The 26,072-nt window shown below is 36.5% G+C and overlaps 1 protein-coding gene and 1 long non-coding RNA gene across 4 annotated transcripts in view; one reads left to right on the top strand and one right to left on the bottom strand.

The window, feature by feature from the left end:
* Nucleotides 1-16,644: 16,644 nt before the first annotated feature.
* Nucleotides 16,645-18,440, bottom strand: LOC148641674 (uncharacterized). The gene is made up of 2 exons (XR_015929852.1): nucleotides 18,181-18,440; nucleotides 16,645-16,778 (listed from the first exon to the last, which is right to left on the bottom strand). It is a non-coding gene; the product is annotated as an uncharacterized LOC148641674 (long non-coding RNA).
* A 219-nt stretch (nucleotides 18,441-18,659) lies between these two features.
* Nucleotides 18,660-26,072, top strand: part of sfswap (splicing factor SWAP) — a 72,484-nt gene continuing 65,071 nt past the window's right edge. For 2 of the 3 annotated variants that reach the window (XM_088618714.1, XM_088618712.1), the window contains exons 1-4: nucleotides 18,836-20,641; nucleotides 21,068-21,231; nucleotides 22,525-22,656; nucleotides 24,510-24,586. In XM_088618714.1, the coding sequence (XP_088474840.1) occupies nucleotides 20,379-20,641; nucleotides 21,068-21,231; nucleotides 22,525-22,656; nucleotides 24,510-24,586 (636 nt within the window). In that variant the 5' untranslated portion in view covers nucleotides 18,836-20,378. Of the gene's footprint in view, nucleotides 20,642-21,067; nucleotides 21,232-22,524; nucleotides 22,657-24,509; nucleotides 24,587-26,072 lie in introns of all 3 variants that reach the window. The other variant, XM_088618713.1, reaches the window with a different exon arrangement.

Below are 26,072 nucleotides of genomic sequence, written 5' to 3'. Positions count from 1 at the left end.
TTTTTTGGTCAATTCACCTGACTCTGGTCTCCAGTTTGTCCAGACTTGACTGACAATATACCAATGGAAACAGAACCTTCTGTTGCTACACCTCAGAGTTCTGGAATACTATCCCCAAGGATATCAGAGAGTCACCTTCCCCAAGCTGTTTCAAATCAAGACTCAAAACTTTATTTCTCAGAAAGGCTTTCACTTAATTGATGATGGTGTCTTCTCCTTTGGGTCTTCTACTGAATTCTAAAACCTTGCTACTCTGTTATCTTCTCTCCCTGTTTTTCTTACTGTAAAATTCTTTATTATTATTATTATAATATTCTAAAGGCAAAATGGCAAAAGGTAAATGAAATGTTTTTTTCAACAGGGCTAAAGTACCATAAAATATGAGACGGGACTCTCAAGTTTATTTTACTTGCAAATATGTTTAAATTTTGAATTTTAAAGCTACAAATGTCTTTGATTAAATCAATGTCAAAATGATTTATGTTGAACATTTCTTCTTTTTTCTGGCCTGCACAAAAAAATCTTTTTATCTGCTGAAGGAAAATCAATTCATTAAACTGTAAAAGTTAAAAGTAGACAAAGGGGCTCTAAGATGAACTTAAGGTATAAACTAAACCTTTAACTCAATGTATCTAGGTTTTAAAAAATATTATATTGAATTTCTGTAGGTTTAAGCTTTTTTTGCATGTCTCTTATGCCACCGACTTGGTTAATTTTTCATGGAGTGAAGATATTGTACATAAAAGAGCATACTAAAAAATGCACCACCCAGTTCTGCTTGAAAACAGTTAAGGTTACAAAATTAGCAAGCACTCAACTGGAAAATGAACACCTATTATCTGACTGCTGTGTGTAGGCTTCAGCTTGTGTCCACAAGCTCTTCAATTATAACCACAGACTTCAGCAAGTGGAAGCCTTGCAGGGTATGAGTTTAGCAATATTTTGAGAGTTGTATCCTTAACCATTTGTGAACTGCAATTCTAAAGAGACTAGTAAAATAAGTTCTACACTTACTGTACATTGTGACCACCTCATTGATTAAGGCTCAGTTCTAAATGGAACAGTAGTGTATAACTAATGATTATAGCTTTCTTTGAGTAATATTTTTTTGTGTGTAACTTTTACAATTGCTGTCTTTCAAAAACACTTTTAGCAATTAACATTTGTGTGACTGGTATTAATACACAATAGCCCCCACGCTACAGCTTGACATTCAGTCCAGGCTGTGGTGTCTTGCATGTAACTGCCCTAAATCAGTTTTTGACAGGAAGTTCTGAAGGCCTCCGAGGAGAAAGGTGTTCTAGGTGAGAGCTCCTGGAATTATTCTGGATTTTGTTCTGAAAACTTACACTCAAAAGACATCACACTGAGTGGAATTACACAGAAAACTGTGGGGCAAAAGAGACATAGAAGACAGAGGAGAGAAAAAAGAAAAGTCCAGGACACAGAGCAACAGAGAGTGACATTGACCTTGCAATATCCAGAGACTAGTCTACCCGCCTCACAGATCATGTCTTGTCTGTAGCCAGAGCAGTTCTTCCTGTAATATTTAAAACATTAGTCTAATACGTTAATACATTAAAATCTCTAAGATTCATTTAAAAGGGCAAAATTGCATAGCAGGAGCAATTGTAATTAATTTTCATGTATGAAATTCAACAGCATTGCAATTAACAATTAATATTTTCTTGATTTGACTTGAGTGAAAATTTGTTTCACAAAGATACCCATTTACATCACTTTTTCATTGCATTTGGATATGTCACTAATGTGTGGCTGCATCATTCTGATGTTTGTATTGTACATTTAATATGTGATATGAGTCAAAATATTTATTTTGCATTACTATTCTATATTTACATAACTCCATCTATCTATACTGTCTATTCCCCCATTTATTGACTAGACACAGCTGATAATGTGATAACATTATGCTTTAATTTGATTTACTTGCTAAGATTTTTTAAACAACTTCAATTTTTAAAACTAGTTCATCTCCATTTTGTCCCTACGGAAAATGGAAGTGTTTTTTGTCCTCTGCGTGACATGCAAATGATCATCGACTGACAAAGGTGGACCCTCAATTCCAAGCACTCCTCCTTCTGTGCCCAGCCACATGATAGTTAGGGCAATATGAGCTTTGCTGCGACATTAATGAGGTGAGCAATATGAAAGCCAGACCAGCTTGGCTTTAACAAATGACCTTCATTTTTCCCTCCTGACATTTGGTGCCATTAAACATTGATTTGAAGCAGAAGCCTTTGTATGTTGCATTCAGTTCTGTTACAAGTGCCACCTGAACCAAAGATCAGTGATTGTGCAGCTGCTTTCACACAGAGAAGAACAATGTTGCTCTCATTCCAATATCAAAGTGCTTTGTTCTGGATTCTGTTATTCAGAACTTGTGATGTCATTTTAAAGAACATATCAGAGGTAATATCATAGGAAGTTCTGAAAGTTGATTTCCCAAAACAAATCAAAAACATACATTTGCACTCAAATGTCTTTTTTATTCTTTTATTCAGACTACAGAAAGAGGAATTGCGAAATTATCTATTATTGTATCCCTACCAGCATTTCCCCAGTAGTTGAAATCAATCAAAATCCAATTCTACCATCCCATTTAACACACAGTGCTGTGTAACCTATTCAAAAGAGATTTCTAATTGTGTGCAGTAGCTTCAGTATGACTCCTTGGTTTTAAGTGTTTAAAATTCAACATTTCAAAATTGAAAGAGTTTACACACCAAGCAGCAGAGATGAGAAATTAAATAATGTTGTAGATGCAGGGTCAGAATGATGTTGTATGCAGTTCTATAGTAATAATCACAAACCCTTATTTTAAACACTGAAACATCTACAATCACCTTCCCCTCAGACACATTCAGGAATCAGTCAAAGGGATTCTAATGGTTTTAAAAGTGTGTGATTTGGTAAAATAATTATATTCTGGGCTGCACCAAGCAATTTTGTTTCTGTGCTGTACTTATCCATATTAAGTACTGCATGTGAGTATTTGCTGATATAAACTGGTATTCATTATAATGTGTACCGCTTTACCATTGCTCTAAAATGGTAAAGACTTCAAGAAGAATTCCATTCTATCATCTGCAGTGCAGAAGAAAAAGTGAAAATGATCTAAAATGTTTTGTGTTAAAGTTGTTGGGTCATATATTCATTAGAATTATGCTTATAAGATGTAAATTAACTCCAGTAATAAGAACTAACAAAACATGTTTTTCTTTATTGTTTTTGCCTGTGAAAAAAGATGATAATGCTTTGTGCTGAACTTTTAAAATATGGCCCTTATCTTAAACAGTAATGAGCAGGAGGAGTACATAAATAAATAAATGAATCTAGAATGTATTTCAGTTTCTTTTCTCCTTTTTAATATAAATCAGTATTTGAAGTGGTTTCTAAAATTCACCACCATGCATGTAAAAAGTGAGTTAAGACAGTTTTAATGAGTATCCCACTGTTCAGAAATGTAGGGGTTGTGTGTGAGCTCATTTCAGACCCCATTAATTCATGAACTGTCTGTTGTGTCATCACAATAGCAAAACAAAATCATTAAATATCAGTCTGTAGTTTATTCTGCTTCCTTTCCTTCTTCTTCATTATTCTTACAACATTCTGAGACTTCTCTAATATTCTTATAATATTCTGAGACATGCCAAATTATACTCTGTCTGAGACTGAAAAAAAATAATTAGTGCCCTTTTTCAAGTTGTAAATTTCAACTTATGGACTTTAAAACCAAATATATACCCTTAAGGAAGTGTCATATATTTGCAATCTCAAGCTTTTTCTTGCTTTTTAGGGGTCATTTGCCACATAACCTGAGAATTGTAGTTATGGTAGGACAATTTACCAGTGAGAAGGCAGTACAGCAAGTCTCCAGCTTCACAGCTCTTGAATACTAAATACAATTGAAAAATATATATATATATATTAATCTCAGATCATGTAACATCTTGTAACATCAAGTGCTCCAGATCTGGAATTTGAGTTGAGTTAAAAGTGCCAAAAAGAGCTGATTAATAATTAGCACAGTGGTCTAGGGGACATCCGTTTTACGGCACACTCCTACAGTATACAACAATACAAGAATGACAGACAAACAGTACCTACAGAGAAGACAGTACAATAGTGTAACAGGAGGTAAGAGAGTTACTTTACATTGTTTGAGAGAAATATTGCTGTAGAGATGAAAGTGATTTCCTGTGTTTGTTACTTTTACACCTGGAGACACAGAAGCATTTCTCAGATTGGAGTACTGTAAATTCCCAATGGCGGGAAGATAACATTCTGGACCCTCTCCAGAATGCTCTTGGCCTCTTTTACAGCCCTCTGTTTGAAAAGGATATTTAAGCTGATTTGATTTGCCCCAATTATTTTACTGCTTATTTTCACTATTTCTCCCAACCTATTACAATTATCAGTTCCAATGTTGCCAAACCATCAAGTGAGACAGTATGTTAAGACTCTTTCAATAAATTACTTGTGGAAAAGTGATAACATTTTTTTTACCTACCTTAAAAAAGTTGGGTTTCCTAAAATAAAAGTCTATGTTGGCCTTTTTATAAATAGTATCACAACATTTATCCCATGTTTTTGTCTATGACCAAAGTAGTCTCAATACCAGCAGTCATTGACAACCTTTGAAACAGTCTGACTGTTTATTACAGTAGGTTGTAAGGGTATCATCTTTTTCCTAAGATCAATGGCAGGTTCCTTTCTCAGTCACAACAGTTAAATGTTTGGTTTAGTAAGTAAATGAAACGAGAGAAGAGGGCTGTTATTAAAAGACAGAAGCACTTAGTGCTTACGCACAGCAGAGCTTTGTGAGAGAGAAAATGCCTCAGGCTTATTGTGTGTTGGTGACAGTCAGTGAGCCCTGGTACTGTACAAGGGCACGTAGCCTTGTAGCTACTGTATGTAGACTAAAAAAGTCCCTCGCTGTATTGGCGTCAGTGTTGAAGTCATGCATTTTTGTTCACTTGGCCAGGCTCTTGTCTACGGAAAATCTGATTTCCATGAATTTCGTTGCCATGTTTGTCTGAACATACTCTGTGAACTCCAATAATTAATCCAAAAAAACTCTCCCTGTGAAAACCTACAAACTGAACCCTATTCATAATATGTGTTACACTGATGCATTTTATAACCTGCGGAGGATACATTTAATGAGGTCAAAAGTATTGTATTATCTGTCCTCTTCATTCCAGAGAAATTCAATTAACATCCACCGCAGGCATTAGCACCAAGACAAAGAACTTCCAGATGCTATTTAGAGAGAACAATGTGTATTATTTTCTTTCTTTTATTTTATTATTGAAACAAATCTCAGATATGAAAAGGTCAGCCTCTGCATTTGTGCAATTTTACATACTGTACTGTCCAGCTGACCAGGAAATTAATGGTACTGTAGGACTCCCAGTGAACAGACATTCTAGCCTCTAGTTGGTAAACTATAGGAATCAGAAGGGCATGTACAGTTTTCTTTTATGAAGTGGGTGTTATCATTCAGTGTTCTATCTTTAAATGAGATGCAATTTTAGATGGCTTAATCTGGTTTCCAATTGTGCTGTTAATGCCTTAGGAGAAACTGGTGAGCTCTGCAGACTGTTAGATATCATTGTTATAGTGCTCAAGTGAGGGCACAGAAATACATAATTTGTTGAGGTGCTTGGGATTTACAATGAGTCATTAACAATTGCTTCAGGTGTTAGGAAAGCTAAGGATAGAGATATTGTTCTTACACATTCAGTGGCTGCCTGGAGCTTGCTGTGATAAAAATCCATTTTGTGCATTTTGAAAGGCAGATAAAAAAACTAACAATGATTATAGCATGCAAATGAAGGCAATGTCATTATATTGTGCATATTCTATTGATAAATAATAGACACTCATTTATTTACTGTACACCTACAAAATCCTGTCAACTTTAAGAAGTTGTTAGTAGTATTATTTGTTTGTTTTTTTGCTTATGTTTGTTATGTCCCCATAGACACATACACGAGGATGTAACAACGTTAAAATAAACATTGGGAGGATACAGATTCCTACACTATGATTCTTTACATGACTTGACACAGCTGGGGTTCCTGTGATGTTAAAATGGGCTGAAGGTAATATGAATGTGATAAAATCTCAAACACAAAAAGGAGCATACACAAGCACTATCTGACAGAGCAGATCATGGAGTAATTTATTATACCAAGAGCATAGAAGAGCTTTGAGTAAAGCCTACACAAATCTAGATGTCCGCCATATACAGTACTTGAAATTGGATCAATAATTTCATTTACAATGAAACACATTGTCTTTCCCTGGGTTTCAAAATTCCCACATGGAGGAAACTACTGTATCTGTTCTGACAAAAAGAGATATGATAAATTGAAAGGCTGTGGAGATTTTCTAGAATGCCAGTGCCAACAATTTTGGTTACAACTGCTTCTCTCTCCTTTCCTTACATAAACTTTACATAAAGTGTAAGATTAACCTGAGTAATATTTCTCTCTTTTATGTGTGTTTTAGAACGCCACAGTGGTGCCGTGGTTCACAGTGCTGGGGCCCTGGGTTCAATTCCGGACCTGGGGTACTATCTGCATGGAGTTTGTATGTTCTCCCCATGTTTGTGTGGGTTTCCTCAGGGCACTCCGGTTTCCTCCCACAGTCCAAAAACATGCTGGCAGGTGAAAACTGGCCCTAGTGTGAGTGTGTGCGTGGTCAATGAGAGCCCAGTGATCGATTGGTGTCCTGTCCAGGGTGTACCCTGTCTTCTGTACTCTGCTTGCTGGGATAGGCTCTGACTCTCTACTACCCTGTTTTGGATAAAGCAAATAGTAAATGGATGGATGTGGTTTTCTCTCTTAAATAAGAAAAAAGAAATGCAAATAGTCAAGATTAGAATTTTAATAGTTGCAAGTTTGCTGTCCTATAAAATCTTTGAATAGGCTTGTTGTTTCTTGTATATTCATTAAGATGGCCCATTACTCCTTAGGGTACTTTAATTAAAAATAGATAAATATGTATAGTTCATAAATGATTTCTAAGCTTCCATAGTTAAAAGATGTTTTAAACATATATTCTTCTTTCCACCTACACTGACTACATTCTGCTACTCAGCGAGTTTTCATTTCTTTATGATTTATTCCAATTTAACCTTCCTTGTGTAGCATTCTAGACTAGCCATAGATGTATTTACAGTGAAATAATAATACATAGTGTTTTCCATCCAAGAATCTCAAACCACTTTACAAAAGCAATTTTCAGTCAAAATAGCACAATGTTCTACCAAAACAATAACCGAGTACTTGTATTTTAAGAGCAAATGGACAAAATTCTAAAAAACACAGGTTTTTACAAAATGTGTCTCAAGAGAACTTGTAGCTGACCTTGGGTTCCAGAAGTGTCCTGTTGCACAAAGATTCTTATTTAGATATACAGTACATTGAATTACATTTAAAGACTATCTAAATGGTCAGACCTTTGCTTCAAGATCATCATGTTCTTTCTTATAATGGTGCCTTTGAACATTTTAGACATGAAACTAAATTAGCTAAAAGAAAAAAAATGACATGGCAGAGAAAGTGTTATTACATACCCTGTAGGGAAAATAAAGTTTTCTGTATCATATTGATATAATAGGCTGCCTAACCTTCAAGGTCTACAGGGGTGTACAAAGTTAGGTGCACATCTCAGTGACTGACTGAGCTGTTCCATACTGGTACTGAATCTGTTTGAGAACAATAAGAAGGTGGGAGTAACTCCAAACCTTTGTTAATATAATAAGGATCTAGTTGGTGAAGGGTAAGCATAGCTTTTTTAAAATATGTTTCATATCTTTGTGTCTGGTTAATAGTTCTTCAATTTGTTCTGAAGAACCTAAACCAGCCCTGAATCTGGGGAATCTAAAGGAAAAATTTAGAAGGGGGTCAAAAGGTTATGGGGGTGGAGTCTGAGACGGCTGTGTTTCTTAAACTGTTTTTTTTTTAACATTCTTTACAAAAATACTTTGTGTAATGCCAGCGCATTAGCTCAGTTATTTAAGTGTTTATGGGGGCGTAGCTAGGAATTGATTTTTGGGTGGGCCTCTGCAAAAGTTAATATTTTATTGCAAAACTCAATGATATTGTATTTAAAATACCATGCATTGTTTACCTTGCCTTTAAATATTCAGTGAACTTTAGCATAACATACCAGAAGAACGTGCACACAAGTATGGGTTTCAGAGGCTGGAGTAAATGAATCATCCCAAGGATAATATCGAGTGAGGCGCCATGAGAATAATCTCAGACTAACATTTTATTTTACTTTATCATGGATTGCTTAGATTTTTTTTTGTCTTTTGTACAATCTTAAAATAATACATTGCACTAAATAATATAAATATAAAAGATCTCTTGTTATAATTAAAGCAACAGTGTGCACACTCATAAAAGTGCAGCATTTTCATACACATTTGATTTATTTAGAATACATATTGTTACAATTTAGTGAGAATGATACTTGAAATATAATCTTTAAAATGGTGTAAGTGTAAATGCAAATGTATAATTTCATTTTTACAGACAGTACAAGGTCTGTACTAAATAACTAAGGGTTTTAAGGCATTGAACGAAGTCTGCGATTTGGAGCAGTGTGTACCATATATTTTAGATACTTAACTCTCAAATGAAAATGCTTTGTGTAGTCCAAAAATCAGTCTATGGATATATATTTTTAACTTTGCAGACTGAAGAACACAATATTAGCTTTTCAATAGCTGTCCTAAAGTTAATGCTGTTTCTGCAAGTTAATGCTATCTGAAGTCATCTCTTCACCACTGGGGATATAACACTGCAGGTGTTCTTAATATTGAACCATAAAGCATACTGCAAGAAAGTTGTTCAAATTAAGTACACTTTCTAACACATAAAATTATTATATTATGTTAATTCCCTCATATGTTCAGAATCTGTAAAATGCTAATGAATTTTCAATTCAGCATTTCCAAATATCCAAAGATGGCATTAAAGGAATTTCAACTAAGCATGCAGTATTCTTTCTCTGAAATTATGCTCATTTGGTTCACAAGCATCTCCATGCCAGTCACTTCTTTTTCTCAACAGTATAACGCTTTGATCAGATTTTCAATCTGATGCATGCACATGAACTGTGATGAATTCAGAATGAATTAACTGGCAATTCACATAAAGTGCAAAGGATATTCGCTTGACATTTTCCTAGAATTCTTTTGGAATCCATGAGGTATTTAGACACTAGCTATCTAAAATATTAATGAATATTCTGTGCGCTTATTTATCTTATTGATCCTGATTCCAAAAGTTGTGCAGACGATATTCACAGCAGGGTTAATGTGGTGTGTGTTTTTTTTGTAAAAGCATAAATTCTGCTAAAAAATGAAAGCCAGAAAACATTTGCAATATGCATGTTGTGTCATTCAAATAGAGGGAGCCCACAGGGATACAGAGTCAGTGGTATATACATGCTATGAAATCTTAATCTCCAATATTGTACTAAGTGAAAGCAGAGAGGCATTGGATATAAGGCAGGTGAAACAGAATGAGAGGCCACTAAAGTCAGCTAAACAGATATTTCTAGAATCATTGTGTAATACTCGTGGAAGTATATGTGAAAAAGACCCATATTTATCTTCTAATGTGCTTCACAGTTATTAGAACTTCTTCTTTCAGCTTCTGGAAAATATTCTGTTAAGTACACATTATTACAATTTTCAAATACCGTATTGAACAGCCAACATTTTTATTTTTTTCCATCTATGAGTTTCATATATTTGCTAGTGCTATTTAGAATTAAAAAAGGCTGCAGATCAACGAGTATTTATTTCCACTCATTGTGAAAATGAATTTAAGACACAATTGTGCAATATAGGATCAATAAAACCATTAAATGAGATTTGACATACTGCTTCTTGCATAATCTACATTATTATAAAAAGTTTATGATAAACCTAATACTATACTTTGTCAGGTTTACATACAAGGTAAGTGTCAGATTCGTGACGTAATATGTACCATTACCATTTAACATATACCTGTGTATGTTTCTTAATAATAGCCCTGAAACTAGGGACACTAATTACCCAACTACTTGCTGACTAGATCCACTACCTTGATTTAATTCAAATACCAATAAAAGATTATACAGGACTTAACATCATAGCCTGCATACTTAAAAGAGGCAAGACTTAAAGTTCTTCTGGGATGTCATATGGATTTTGTTGTCATATTGGATTCTGGGTTGCTGTATCCACAGTGAAACTAAGCAGCAAATGTTTTCATTTCTCTCTTCATTTAATTTTGTCAGCTACTCTCATATGAACTATTCATTAATCTTTTCATACCCCTGCCCCTTTACAATTGGAGCACATGCAGTGTCTGAATATTCATTTTCCTAGTGCAGGTTACATCCAAGGTGTCTTATCTTAATTACTGAAAGCTTTTCTTTATCACAACTCATGGGGACTTAAGTACAGCTTCTGAGGGTACAGTATGATCTGTGGGGCAATTTCAGTGCAAAGACTGATAAAACCCAAAACGGTATAAATACACTTAACAACTAGACTGAGTGTGTATGTTAACAGAAATCATAGACACCCTTTGTTATGCTGAATAGTTTGCATAAAACACCTCAGATAGAATGTTTTTGGTATGTTTTCTCTAAGTAAGGGAGAAAATAATTCAGAATGCTACAATTGAGAGAAGAGGATTAACAAATCAGTCATTTGAACGCAGTTTATTTGAATTACTAGGCTTAATCGGGGTAAAATAAAACGCACAGATGTGCCAGCAGCCATATCACCCTGCAGCCAGCAGCCATATCACCCTGCAGCCAGCAGCCATATCACCCTGCAACTCACAACTGGCAACCCACTGAAGCTAAGCAGGTGTGAGCCTGGTCAGTACCTGGATGGGAGACCTCCTGGGAAAAAAACTAAGGTTGCTGCTGGAAGAGGTGTTAGTGGGGCCAGCGGGGGGCGCTCACCCTGCGGTCCATGTGGGTCCTAATGCCCCAGTATAGTGACGGGGACACTATACTGTAAACAGGCGCCGTCCTTCGGATGAGACGTAAAACCGAGGTCCTGACTCTCTGTGGTCATTAAAAATCCCAGGGTGCTTCTCGAAAAGAGTAGGGGTGTAACCCCGGTGTCCAATTGGCCCTTACTAATCATGGCCTCCTAATAATCCCCCTCTATGAATTGGCTACATTACTCTGCTCTCCTCCCCACTGATAGCTGATGTGTGGTGAGCGTTCTGGCGCACTATGGCTGCCGTCGCATCATCCAGGTGGATGCTGCACATTGGTGGTGGTGGAGGGGAGTCCCCATTACCTGTAAAGCGCTTTGAGTGGAGTGTCCAGAAAAGCGCTATATAAGTGTAAGCAATTATTATTATTATTATTATTACTGCATTATCTAAAATGAACAGCGTTACACTATATTATTATTATTGACTTCAAGAATATAATTAATCAAGGCTATACTCAAATGATCTCTTATCTGTTTCAGTATTCAAACCCTGTATAGAATTTTCTCCTCAAGGGCCTTTTTATAGTCATTCTAATTTTTTACAAATCTTTAATACTACTTTTTGCATTTGTGTCTTTTGCATTAAGATGATTATCATTGAGATTATGATTATGACTATTACTATAGTAACCAATATATTCTGAAATATCTAATAGACATTGTGCCCTGCCAGTCTTTTTTAATGCGCCATTGTACATTACACATTCATAAACTTTAACAAAACAAGACTATAACAGCACTCCATGAGTCTGTTGTATTAAATATTTCATGTTGTTTCTGTGGCTGTATAAAACCTGATGGTAATTCTTCACTCTGTGAGCATAAATTATTCCATTGCACTTAAGCAAAAGATATACTGACTCTTTATCTTTACAAAAAAGGCAAATGTTCAGAATTAAATTATTTCAGATATGTATTGTAATTTGATTAATGACAATAAAATGTCATTTTCTGCCATAACTCTAAGCCTGGAATGTCTTGTGTCACAAGAAGTCCAGTCCTTGTGCACATCTTATATATTTCTTCAATACTACTGTATAAGGACCTACTTTGGAGCATATCTAAAACCCCACATAAATTATAATATCTTCAGAACCTGGCAGCTTGAAATCTGATGAGGTCACGTGCATGAGGTTCCTGTCTCAACTTGGTCTTAAAATCCTTCAATTAAGATTATGTTCAAGGTTCTACTTCTAGCCAGAATGTTATCTGTGACCTGTGCTCATCTGATTCTGGTTTTATTGTGTTGTGCTTTGAGATGATTGCTTTTAAAGGTGCCTTGGAATGTTTTTATTATCACTTCATTGAGTAGATCAATGGCTAACTGAATTTCTCAGACCAAATAAGAAGAAAGCATTTTGCATAAGAATGACTTTTAGTATTCTCTTAAAGGAGGTTTGTGACTGATTTTTTCCCTCCTTGTCTGGACACAATTCTCATTCAATCTGCCCTTTTCAGTCTGTCTCTCTTTCTGCATTAGTCACTTTTTTGCCCTGATAATGTAAGGCTCCAGTAAAAATAGTTAAGAAAAGCAGTAGAACACTGAGAGATATAGAGGGCAGTTTTCACTGTCTGAACAAAGAGTGGGCAGAGTATCTGTGTGCGTTTTAAATTGGAGTGAGTGTGGACCACAGGAAAGGTCTTGCTTTAAGTCTGGATCAAAGTGACTACAGTACCAATCAAATGCATTCTGACAACACTGTGAACAGGTAAAATAGACAGGTCATTAACATGTACTGGCTCAGCCAGGTGCTTAGATTTATCTTCATTTGATCTGTTTTAATTACAGATTTCTGTTCATACTTTTAAAGGTCAAGTTCTAAATGGGTACAATGATCAGCATAAAGGATGTCATACACCATAAATTAGGAAAGCAGGCCAAAAATGTTCATCTTAATGAGTCATTCCATCTCAAGATTGAGATTTGTTTTAATATGGACAGCATGCTGTGAACAAAAGCCTAGTATTGCAGGATGTTTGCAGATAAGCACTGACATACTGAAATGTGTTATTAGCTCAGAACTGTTTACTAAAGGTTTGTGAAGGGAAAATCAAACTGCTTATGTGACAAAGGCAGTAACAAGCATCTTTCAGTGCGCTAAAGTCTAGTTCGCATCTAGAAAGATGATACAACTGTTTATTTACTTTCCAAAAAATTTTTTTTAATTGAAAATAATACAGTTTAGTGGCAATTTCTTTCAGATTCCATGTGGGACTGGTCCATGAGTACATTAACTCCTGTCAGACTTCAAACTCCCAAGTAAAATATGTGTATGGGATGTGTCAATAGAAGCATTTTTGCTGTCAAAAAATGTATCATGTTGTGCTTTGAAAAAGAGGTAATTTTCTTTTTTAATCATTATCATATTTTATATTCTTAGCTGCATTGTCAGTGATTGTGTTAAATGACTATTTGTAATCAGTATTTTGGCTTTGGGTACAATGAAATAAGAATTGTAACAGGTTTCCCTGTGCTTTTATGGAATCTTAACAGAGACTTGCACTGTCAATTAACATAAACACAAAACTTTTTAAATATTTTGGATATTAGAGTGTTGTATTGCATAAGCACAACAAAAAAACAAACCATTGAATACAGATGCTTAGTTCAATCCAGTGAGATTCTCTGTAGATGATCAAATTCTTTTATAATCTTCTATACTGGCTACTACCTTTACTATACAGTAATTAAGGACTTGGGAAATGAGATGTGCTAAAGCCACTCATGCAATGTATATAATGATAATCCTGAGCGGAATGGACAGGGGAAAGCACAAAGAAAATATTAAATTCTCAATAAATGTCACTACTGCAGTAAACAGTGATTCCTAACATAATAAGATTTATAATAAACATCATTGAGCAGGGAAAGTAGTCTCTATGTGGCGTGAATATTTGTAATATAAACTTAACACCTCATAAAATGCACAGCATAATATCAGTGAGTTTAAATTATGATACATATAAAAAAGTCAGCAAAAAGGAATTAAATTGTACATACTGTACCGTATGACATATAACTGTATTTATTTTTTTTTCACTCTTTTATGAAAATGTCCATTGTTACTAAAATGATCAAATGCAACACATTATCACAAACTGTGTATGGTGTTTTGGAACATCTTAAGTCAGGAGTTACCCAACCCTAAAAATCAATCTTTAAGTAAACCTGTGTTTCTGTGGTAGAAACTGCATTATTTGTTATATCAGTCCTGTGGTACTATTCCTGTTTTATGATTCATGATGCACTCATTCTGTGATGGTTACAGTCCTATTTTATGTATTAACTGCCTGGCCCTGCAGAATTACTCTGAACAATGTTTATTGTCAGGAGAAGTTCAATATATGCAGGATACTTTTCTATCATGCACATGTACTGTAGTTTACCACAAGTCAACATTGAATATTCTGACCATATTAAGCAACTCTATCAATTTACAGAGGAAATTAAGCTCTTCCTATGATATTGTGTTGATTTGGTAAGTTTCCAGTCCAAGAAGTTCCAAAGTATTCCTTTTACACTTTCATGTGTTTCAGAAATGCTATGGTAATGTCTGTTATATTGAACAGAATGTTGAAGTATTCACTCAGGTGTATCACAGCACTACCAATGCATATTTGTTAAGTATAATTTTGGGAAGTATCATTTCATGAGACAGTCATATTAAGTGAAGCCTGAAGCCATCTTGCAGCGCCAGTGTGTGGGTTTTGTGTCAGGGAGAGAGTAGCTTATCCCTGTTTGGAGGGTAAAGCGTCAAGCTAATGAATACAAACTCTCTTCCACACACTGCTGGGTACAGCTGAACAGCTGATAGCTTCCAAATCTACCAACAAATTGAAGATTCCACATTTAATCATGCATGAGAGCAGGCAATATAACCTGGCTTGCAGACTCCAAGGTCAGTGGTCACAAACAAGCACCATAATATCAAACACCCTCGCTTGAAAGCTTGATTAGAATTAGGTGCGTGACTTTCAACATGAGAATCTTTCACACAGAGCAAGGCAGCTGAGTACTATAGGCATTCAGATTGAGAAAAGAATTACTTGAACATGTACGTACTGTAGATTAACATACAGTATGAATTTCCAACAATGATATACTGTCATTAGCCGAGGTTGCACATAACTAACATCTAGTTTTTTACACTCTATAAATCATTTTAAAGTGATGTTTTCTACTCAAAAAGTAGAAATGGATTGACTTTCCATTAAGGCAAATCTGCATTTCAGTGTTATACAGGGTGCTTTTTATGAGCATTATGGGGGGATATTCCATGATCTTTGTAGATATAAATTATTTCAAAGGTGCAGGATGTCTGCCACAAATCTAATAGCAGCCTGTCAAACGAACCACAAAGCTGAACCAAGATGGAAGTTATTCGTCGGGACAGAAAGGCCTGATTCCAAGTCTCAATTTTGATTTATTGGTGATAAATCTTGCTGCCATCTCCAGCACTGACAAATACAAATTGCCTCCCCATGTCCAGTAAATGGGTAGTTACCTCTGTCATTTCCAATCCATAGCCTGCGTTCTACTGACGTCACTGTTCACTCTGAAGCTCAAGATGTCATATTACTCATAGGTTATTCATAGGGAGAAAAAAATGCACATTCAGTAATTTAATCTCATCAATCCTTTTCAGTCAACAACTGGCTGTATGATGTGCACAGGTCATTAATAACATTCAAGTGGGACACAAGTTGAGGCTACATCAAGCTCACAGCTGGAAGAATATATGTCCCCTATTTCTTTTCTTTAGTTCTTTAAATAATACAATTGACCTGCTTCTCTTGTCTGGCTTAAATATAACTGTCAGGGGACAACCGAATTGTTACATTGCCTTAGTTTAGATATTTATCATTACTTTATAATAGTCATTGTAAAAGCTTATTTTTACAAAAATCTCTTCTTTTACTTTTCTACATGTGTTTGACAAGGTGTAAACACATTACTGTTTTCTATTGAATGTACCATTTTTTCCCCAAGGCTGTAACAAAATGAAAAAATCAACATCAGTTTCTTCTTCTCCACTGCTCAAAACCTTCCGGTTCTTGATTTAGAAACTGAATTAATACATTATTCATTTAATTCAACCACTTTAACTAGTTTTAGAAATTTAAGGTGTTAATGCTGTGAAAGACCTTAGGACCTTGAACACTGAAGGTAGAGATGAGAAAAATGCAAGTGAAATCACTGCATTTTGAACTAGCTTCATTTATTAAAAGTGGACATTTTTAAAATTGACTTCATTTATTTTTTTCAATTAGATTAGAAAACTTTTTTTAGTTTGTATCTTATTCCAGTGCTTTTCTTCTATTTTTTTCTGACAGTCTCAAAAAAAAGATATATTTGCAGTTACTGCTGAAGTCGACCTTGTTTATTCCATTAAATAATTTATTCCTTAGTCATGTCTTAGCTAATCCATCTTCTGCTAAGACTAAGATGATTTAATCATTCTTCTGTCATAACCATTTGCCCTTTACTGAACTGCCTCCAAAATTTAAAAATCCTTTTGTGGGTAGAACGGAATACTGTATTCCATATAAAAATCTATTGACGACGATATACAACCACAGTATAACCCTTCCTGACTTGAGTTATTGCTTTATTTTTGTTAGTTCTTCCCACTTTCTATTGAACCTGTTGGCAGCAACATCCAGCCGTTCATTTTCTCACAGCTTCATCCAACTCAGTGTTGCGGGGGATCCAGAGTCTATGCTGGAAAACAAAGGGTACAAGGTGGGCTACACCCTGGACACGATGCCAGTAGAAACAAACACATCCGGTGCAATTTTCACAAAACCCAATTCACCAGCTTTGGACTGTGGAAGGAAACTAGAGCACCCAGAGGAAACCCATGCAAACTCCATGTACAGTAGGTAACACCCCAGGTCTGCAATTGAACCCAGAGCCCCAGCCCTGCTGGCCCTCCTAGGGAGCAATGCTAAGCTCTGCACCACTGTGCTGGCCCAGCAATAACATCCCAAGGGTGAAATATTTTGTTTGTACAGGATGGTATAACATTAAGAATCAAACAACACGTAACTCATAGTTTTATGTCATGTCATTTGCCAAACCGCTTTATACCATATGGTGTCTTGGGAAGCTGGAGCCTACCCGGCAAGCAACAAGCACAAGGCAGGGTTCTCCCTGGACAGGGCGCCAGTCCATCGCAGGGCCAGTGCAAGCCACTCATACACATGGACAATGAGGAAGGCCATGGTAAAGGCTGATGCGGGGAATTTGGACCGGACACCGGGATAACTTCCTGCTCTTATCGAGAAATGCCCGGGGATCTTTAATGACCCCTGAGAGTCAGGACCTCGGTTTAACGTCTCATCTGACATCTATCCACTATATACAGGATAGTGCCTCTGCCACTATACTGGGGCATTAGGACCCACACAGACTGCATGGTGGCGCTCCCTGCTGGTCCCACTAACACCACTTCCAGTAGCAACCATAGCTTCCCAGGAGTCCTCCCATCCAGGTACTGACCAGGCTCAACGCTGCTGAGCTTGGGTGGGTAGCTGGCTGAGAGCTGCAGGGTGATATAGCTGCTGGCACTCAGTTTTATTTCCAGCCTAAAATATCTTATATTAACTGATCATAATATTTTTGATTAATGTAATTGTGAAAAATAAATTCACGAAAGATGCATTCAATATTCATGTTGGGCTCAACGTGACCTTTCTACAACAGTATCTGTGAGTAATTCAGAATATTTTGTTTGCATTTTTCTTTGGAGTAAGCATAATGCAACTATTATTTTACTCTATGTCCGTCATAGAAGAATAGGTGCTTTTTAAACAACTCTGAATAACTCATCCCAGGATTCCTGTAAGGTTCATAATTAGGCCTATTGTATTTTACAATCATTTTCAAGGAACCTCTCTTTTCATTTGTTCAGAAAAGCAATAGGAAATTTGTGATACTAAATAAGTAAACATTAAATACAACACGAAAAAGAAAATACTGCTGTTAGGAAAACAACTATCACAACTGTTACCACAGTATACATTAGGTATTTTATGATTGGTTACTATTCACATTTCTCCATTATGCACAGCATCATACATTTCTACCTGTTCATACCCCTTAGGTATTTTACTTTTCTTACCTTAAGATGCTGTTTTTAAAATATGCGTTTATTAGTCTCCATATTTTGACATAAATTGAGTTGCAATGTGATGCCCACAATGGAAACTACTTAAATTACCAGTTATTTATGTGAATATCATGTGACCGCATGATATTCACATTCTTACAAATCAGTAGTTTGGTTTAATATGTGTCGTTTTAGTTAAAGAGGTTAGCAGAATATCAATAAAAAAACTACAAATAACGTAAAACCAAACAACAAAACCCACCCTATCAGAACTCAAAATTTACTACGCAAAAGTAACTAGCACCGATTTACCACAGCACTTTCAACACAAGAAAAAAAATAGCTTACAAAACCAAATCCGAAAATCTCTTTTAAAACAATAAAATAAACAAATATGTTTGAACTAAAACAAAATCGTCAATAGTAAAAATAACTTTAAATTAGATTATTTAGTATAGACGAATCTGCTTATCACAGCGTGGAATGAATATACTTATTCCGCCATATTGGTATGTACTGTGTGCTCACGAATGGTTTGTGATATGTTTGTGGTGAAACGGTGCGTTTCCCTTTTAATAGATTAACGGACTTATTTTGTTAAATCTGCTGAATCCCTTCTGGAGATGTATCGCCGCGGTGCAACCAAGGAGTCCAAGGCAGTGAAGGAGGAGAGTGACAGCAATAAATACGCCGAGCTGCTGGTGTTTGGCTATGCCTGCAAGGTGTTCCGGGACGATGAGAGGGCTCTCTTCCACGAACAGGGCAAACATCTTATCCCATGGATGGGGGACAAGAAGATCATGATTGATAGGTCGGTTTAACAAACGCGAAAGGGAAACAATACCTAACCAACTAATGTCTTCCGAAGGGACCGCTTGGATTTTCTTTTGTTTTCTATTAATTCGAGAAGGGATTCTGTCATATAAACCACTTTACAGCGGGCCAACTATACCAGTGTCTGGCCCTGGCTTTTAAACAGCCGAAGACGCAGTGCAATTATTACCCAAACGAAAATGTACTATCATCTTAAGATGCAGCGTCGTTTTCTATCTCTTTGAGCTACCAGGGTGACCTCCTTAATGCCATCTCTCCATATTTTATTTTCGCCGTGATAAAACTATGGCTGTGATTTCGGAGGTTTTACTAAATTGGCACTCTAGTTCAGAATATTTGAGCATTGTTTGAAAATGACTCTGCATCTTGCATCAAAACATTTGCTCTGATAACATCAACATTAGCCCACCGTTAACTGTATTCGCATATTCGTTTTTCCTTATTATTTTCCTCAGTTTTTAATTCTAATACAGGGTGATTACAAGAATTTAATGTAAGAAGTTGCGTTTAAATAACGCCATCATGTACTAAATAGAACACAGTAGACAGTATTGTCTGCAGCTTTAAAAAAACCTTTTATTCCACTTGAAGGCGTTTCCAAATACTTTAATTTTTTATTTTATTTTATTGGGCTGTGTTGAAATGTAACCAGATCAAATTTCCCAAAGAAATGTTTATGAAAACTGTAAATTAAGGTGGTTCACTGACATTGCAAATCTCACCTGAGGTGTCCATACACTGTGTTTGACTTTCAGTCAAGACAATGGCACCCTTATCTGGTTTGCTCCAAAAGGCAAATGAACAGTTTCTCTGATGTCTGTGACCAGTGATGCCTAAGTGCTGTATTAGAATGTATAAACATTTTTATTTGACTTGGCAGTTACCTACCAAAATCATCCTAAAGGTGTGCAAAAGACTGGCTCTTGTAGTTTGCCTTAATATTGATCATTCTATTTAAGTGTACAAACCTGTTTTCAATAAATCACTTCTGACAAAGTAATATTTTTTGCACAGGATACACTTTTCTTGCCCTTTTATAAGTTGGGTTTTGCATCTGAAAACCTCACTTGTTACTTCACTTGACTCTCTTGACTTCTCACTTGTAAGTTCTAGTCTGACTCAAAACCTTTAGGACTGCTGGCACCAGGACTGGTTCTTGGGTTGGTGTCAAAAATACCATTCGACAGGCCACTTGCTGTAGTGGCAATTGCAGAAATTGTTTGCTATACTTGTAAGGTAAAGCAAAAGTCAGTGTACTCAAATCAGCTTGGCATTTTACACCACGACCTCATGTCCGCACTTAAAATTCATACTGGCGCAAAGGGTTACGAAGTTGCATATGAATATAATAATGCAACATTAGGGTCCAACAGGTCATGCTGTGTTGGATTTGTTTTCCCTTTACAGTAGTGAACCTTCTTAATCTGCATGGTCCTGTACCTGTTTCCAATGTGTATGTGTGTGTCTCTCTATCACATGATCCAGACCTTATTTCCTCAGCAAAATGGCTAGGGGTCCAGCCTAGCCCTGATTGCCACTCCAGCGCCTCCTACTTTCTTTTGGCGAAGAACTCTGGACTGAGAGGTGGAATAGCGGAGCGAACGCAGGAAAATTTCGTCCGTTTGGTTCTTACGGATAGGTATTTATGTGCTCGGGCTTGTGTGGATGTACATTTTTTCAGTGGTAGAGGAAAGAATATCAGTTGTCTCAAGTAAAACAGGAATGGTTGATTGAACCATGTAAGGTAAGAAGTGAGATGTTTTTTTATACAGGGTTACTGAAGGAAGCAGATTCTCTTAGAAGTCAGTTAATATTTTACCCCTACGACAGTAAATCGTACTGTTCGCACTTGCTAATGTACTACTCGAATTCTGAAATTAGGTTTTCTGTCTTGCGCTTACAAGGGATTGAATCGTATGTATCTGTAACATCTATTTCGTTTGAAAGTCAGCTTATTTTAAGTGGTATTTTTCTCATTTGTTCTTTTTAGGATTCCCTTAGGGTAAGTATGTCTCTTCTGAACCCGGATGGATTCCCATCATTAACCCTTACATTCGTATTCCAGGTACGATGGGCGCGGTCATTTGCATGACCTGTCGGAGTACGATGCAGAATCCTGGAATCGGGACTACAAGCTGTCGGAGGAAGAGGCCAGGATCGAGGCTTTGTGTGACGAGGAGAGGTATTTAGCCTTGCATACGGACTTGCTTGAAGAAGAGGCGAGGCAAGGTACTACAATAAGAAATTAATTTCTTGCATGCCTTCTTTCCAGCAAAAGAGATTCATAAAAGTATTATGTTTCTTCATCTGTTTGTCATAGCATTGACTGATGTACTCACTTGTTTGTGATCTGTTAACAGTAGCCATTGGGAATGGGAAGGAGTCCTTGCAAATCCCAGTGGACATCAGGATTTTGTTTTTTAGGCAAAGCAAGCCCTCCTTCTGCTGTAGCAAGAAAAAGGGAGTGCTTTTGTATTAAATACTACTTATGATAATACGGTACTCCACATTTCTTTGTTTGACTAAACCTGTGCGGTAATAAGAACTGGTAAGCAAGAAAAATGGTGTTTAGATGTTTAACCTACCTGTACAGGATATCCAGAAGATGTAGGCAGGCTCTTTCTCAAGTTCTTAGAATCTACTTCTAATTTCTCTGTTATGATCATGTTTTTTTTTCTCCAATAGAATGGCAATAACTAATTCCTCTCACCTAGAAAACTTACTACAAAGTAGAGATAAACAGCCGAATCCATCAATAAGAAGTCTTATACCCACAACAAAGTTTCAACTAAAATAGCCTTTGTTTCTTAATGGCGATTGCGGGATGTTTTGACCTGTTTTCTCTTCTTGTAAAAATCTTCGGCCTGTGTCATTGAGTAAAAACAGTGGTGTTCCACCCTTTGTAGCTTATTTGCTTGATTCATCATAAAATATAACAAATATTTCCTGCATTTCAGGATAAATCACTTACTTGTACAAGAGGTTTGTTAAGCATTCTTAAAGTGAAGAACAGATGCATTTTTCCACGGAGCAAAAAAAAAACTGCACAAAATGATTGAGATTTTTTTCTTTAGTGAAGCTGACAACACACATTGCTTGTATTTCCATTTTGTATCATAACTAACGTTGTGAAGTAAATGGGTTTTGTAAACTCAATGGGTTTTGTTTCTGAACTGGCTTCTCTAATTAGGAAAAAAATATTTAATAGTTAGGTGTCTTACAAACAGGTGCCTCCATCACACTGTGGAGTTTTGGAAAGGGGAATGCCCTGATACTGAGCAGCGTAGCCATTTTTCAACCTGGTATTTCCTTCAGGCCCACTTTGAGAAATGTCGTTGCTCAGTCATTTATCAGTCTTAAAATAAATATTGGACTGAAATGTGGTGTCTAAATTTTATTCGGCAAGTTTTCTCAACACGTGAAAGGCATTTTGAGCACTTTCCATTTAGGTTGACCTTCCAGGTTGACTTTGTGAGTTGCTAGTTAAAGTTTCTGATTTTGATGTTTCTTTCTGATTTCAAGAGGAAGAATACAAACGTCTGAGTGAGGCCTTGGCTGATGAGGGCTCCTACAACGCAGTGGGCTTTCGCTATAGCGCCGATTACTACGATCCTTCACAGCCTACGGAAGAGGAGGAATCATTAAAAGAAACAGGTTTGGAAAGCTATGAAATACACATACCCTTCTACTCTTATAGACTTTTGACTAATGACTTCAGTACCCCTATCAGGTATCATCTTCACTGTTGCTTAAGAAGAGCTGGTGTTTTCTGCCCTTCCCATTTGTTCTAAGACTGCTCTAAGTCTAGAAACAGTTTTCATTGTGAGATACCATGCGGTAAAAGTACATACTATTTAGGGCATTTTAATACTTGAAATTCTATGAGAAAAATGCAGTGTTTTGTCGGGGACCGTATTTTATTATAAACCCATATTCACTGAACAATGTTGCATAATAGGGGAACCTTTATGAGATGGTTGGAAATCAGACGTTGATGGAGCAGCTGGACAAATGCCACCAACATAGAGATGGTTTTGGTTAAGCCATTCTTCGATTGAATAAATATTGAATAGCTGCAGTAATTGACAGATGGGGGAAATTGTAAATGTTTCTGAGATCTCGAAATAGGGATTAAAAATGTATTTTTGTTTCAGTAGCCTAGCTCACAGCTAATGTAATCATTGCACAACCAATAATGGGCGTTTCCGCTAATTGAGGTATTAATTCTTGGATATTTTCTGAATAATTTGCAACTGATTTAAATAAGTAATATTCATTAGGACAATAAAAAGTCCCTTAAGAGCTATGACGTAGAAACCTTTGACATATCTTGAGTCTTTTCATGGTATTTATTACTTTTGTGGTAGGTAATTAAAACTCAGTAAGCAGGATAAAATGAAGCTTTGTAAGATTTGGGTTTTGGCATTTAGTGAATGTTATTTAAGTAGAGGAGTAATGGACTTCTTCAAGCTTTTTGAATTTTGATATTTAAACAGCCTCCACAATAGCCATTAACTTTCACACAGTACATCCTTCAGAATATTTTGGCACTTATCTGAAGTAAGGTCCCCCCCACCCCAGTGGATGCCACCTGCAATTTTCATTTTCTTCCATCTGACCTGTTTTGAGGTTTGGACAGGAAGAGCTTGTAGACAGTGACACTCGGGTTCCAGTCTAGGTCATGTCAGCAGTCCGCTGGCTGTGACTCCCCAAGCAGCAGCGCACCAAAGGGAGTACAATGGGCGTAACCAGCCATGGCGCTCATGAGCCTCGGCAGCACGGTGACCCCTGCACCACTCCTGGAGGCACGTTGTGCTGTTGGCAGTCGGCGCCGAACCTCCAGCACAGGGCTGTTCTACCCGTGTTTGACTGGCTTCATGGTGGGCCGGTCCGTCAGCTTTCGCTTCCTCATTGTCACGCGTGTTGGTTTGTCACTGGGCGAAAACCACAAAATTGGCCAAATCAAAAACCGTCTGGGTGTAATAGAAATAATTGACATTTTTTTTTTGATACGTGAAAAGATACATGAAAAACGTCACAAACGCCTACCTAAAAATGTTTGTACACGGGCACATTACAGACATCTAGTCAGGTATTAAAATATGTATTTATGATTTGCTAAAGGCTAACATTTGTTCTTATTAACAGAAACTGTTGGATGCTTTTTTCCTTTTATTGTACATTTGGTTCTTAATGCTCTATTTGTGTAAAAATGCAGACAGACAGAGAGATAAGGACACAAAAGAAACAGATCGAGTTTTGTGACATATCTGGGTGAAACAAAAGCATCCCCGTGTTGGGATTGATGATTAAAAGTGGAAGAAGGAAGCAAAAAGAGAGAGAGTAGGAATGGGAAAATTGTGCTTCTGTGTAGGGAATAATTGTGGTGATAATGGTGGTGATGTTTTGATTGTATGCATGTGTTGTGTACACTTGAAGTCGTGAGCAGACTTCCTTTTTTATGAGCAGTGTTCCTCAGCGAGTTGTTTGTGAACTTGTATCCACAGGGGAGGCCGACCAGCCAGAGAGTGAAGAGCCGTTTGTTGCTCCCCCTGGGCTCAGTGTGCCCCCTGATGTGGAACTGGTGAGTGCCCGTTGGCTTTTAGTTCGATCTGCTTTTTTTCCCCACGTTGCACATTCAAAGAGCTAAAGATATCGTCACGCAGTCTACATTCTGGCTTTTATTAAAGGAAATATTCTGCGAATCTTGAATTTTCCTTCGCTTGTCGTGGGTCTTTGCCTTTTCTTGGATTTCAGTCTCATTTAGGTTTTCAACAGGCATGCCTTGGGGACTGTCTAGCCATTCAGAAAAAAAGATACTGATCATTATTTAGAAACAAAAGTCCTTGAGATATTTGCCTCAAAACATAACTTTTATAAAAGGTTACTGTATTTTCTCCTAGTTCATTGAAACAAAATGATTTGTGGTTGTTTTACACAACAATTATGTATTATATTTAATTTGTTACTGTCATGTTTTGACTAATCAGATGTAGAAAGGTGTTCAGTAGCCATAGCAAAAGCTATTGCAAAGTACATTTTCATTTTGTTTACAACGTTAGAACCTTAGTTAATTCACCCATTTTAGTTCTACAAACTTTGATCTTGTCAGCTGAGCATATCAGGGAAGTGTTTTTCTTCAGTTGGTTAATATTTATTTTGGCAAACAGTGTGATCTTGTTCAGAAGATTTGAGGCCTTGGAAAACCTGTTTGTGTTTAATCTTCGCTGTGATTAGCTAGTGTAGCAATATTTATTAGGAAGGCAGTAAACAGCTGTGCTATCCCATCTCTCATAGGGCAGATGCAGAACTCTTTTGTTCTTGATGTTCAATCCACAAATTAAAACGTGTAACAGGAAAGTAATCCTAACACTTAATAAATAATAAGTTTCATATGTTTTACATTTGTGTTGAATAATTTTGGGTATATGTAATTAAGACCATAGGGTTGTGCAAATTATTTGAAAAGTAGTTAATCCTACATATTGTTAGAACTTCAATTGTCTTTATTCAGTGGGGGGAGAAGTATTCCCGGGCCATTCATGCATGATAAATTTCAACTAATTGGTATATTTTTTGTTTTTGATATTCTGAAACAAACCTTTATAATTTAGTTTATTCATCTTATATTATCATTGATAGTATATCCAATGTTTTTCTTCATCCAACTCATGTGTGTGTTTTAGAAAGGTTGCTTAAATATTTATGGAAAGTCATACCTCTGTGTGTTTTGCTGTATAAATGATTTAAGGATGCCTTTATTGCCATTAATCCTGCTTCACCAACATTGTTGCATAAAGTTTGAGAAACCTATGATCATGTTCTTAAGGCATCTGCACCTTTATCACAGCACCATGTCGAATTTTATTTGTTGACTTTTCTCCATAAAGTTCAGGCCTACTTCTATCACCTTTGCAGTCAACCCAATCTCAGAACGCTAAACTGTGTGGAAATCTTCATGACAAAAAGCACACAAAGTAAACCATACTGCGATTTCATTTTTACTTTTTCTTGCTTGTTAGCTTTTCATACCTGATCAAATTTAAATCTGGGATTTGCTAAATACACCC

This window comes from Lepisosteus platostomus, chromosome 24 (assembly GCF_059453375.1).
Source record: "Lepisosteus platostomus isolate fLepPlt1 chromosome 24, fLepPlt1.hap1, whole genome shotgun sequence".
NCBI lineage: Eukaryota > Metazoa > Chordata > Actinopteri > Semionotiformes > Lepisosteidae > Lepisosteus > Lepisosteus platostomus.
Note: the sequence above shows the minus strand (reverse complement) of the source record. Positions and strands in the feature narration are given on the sequence as shown.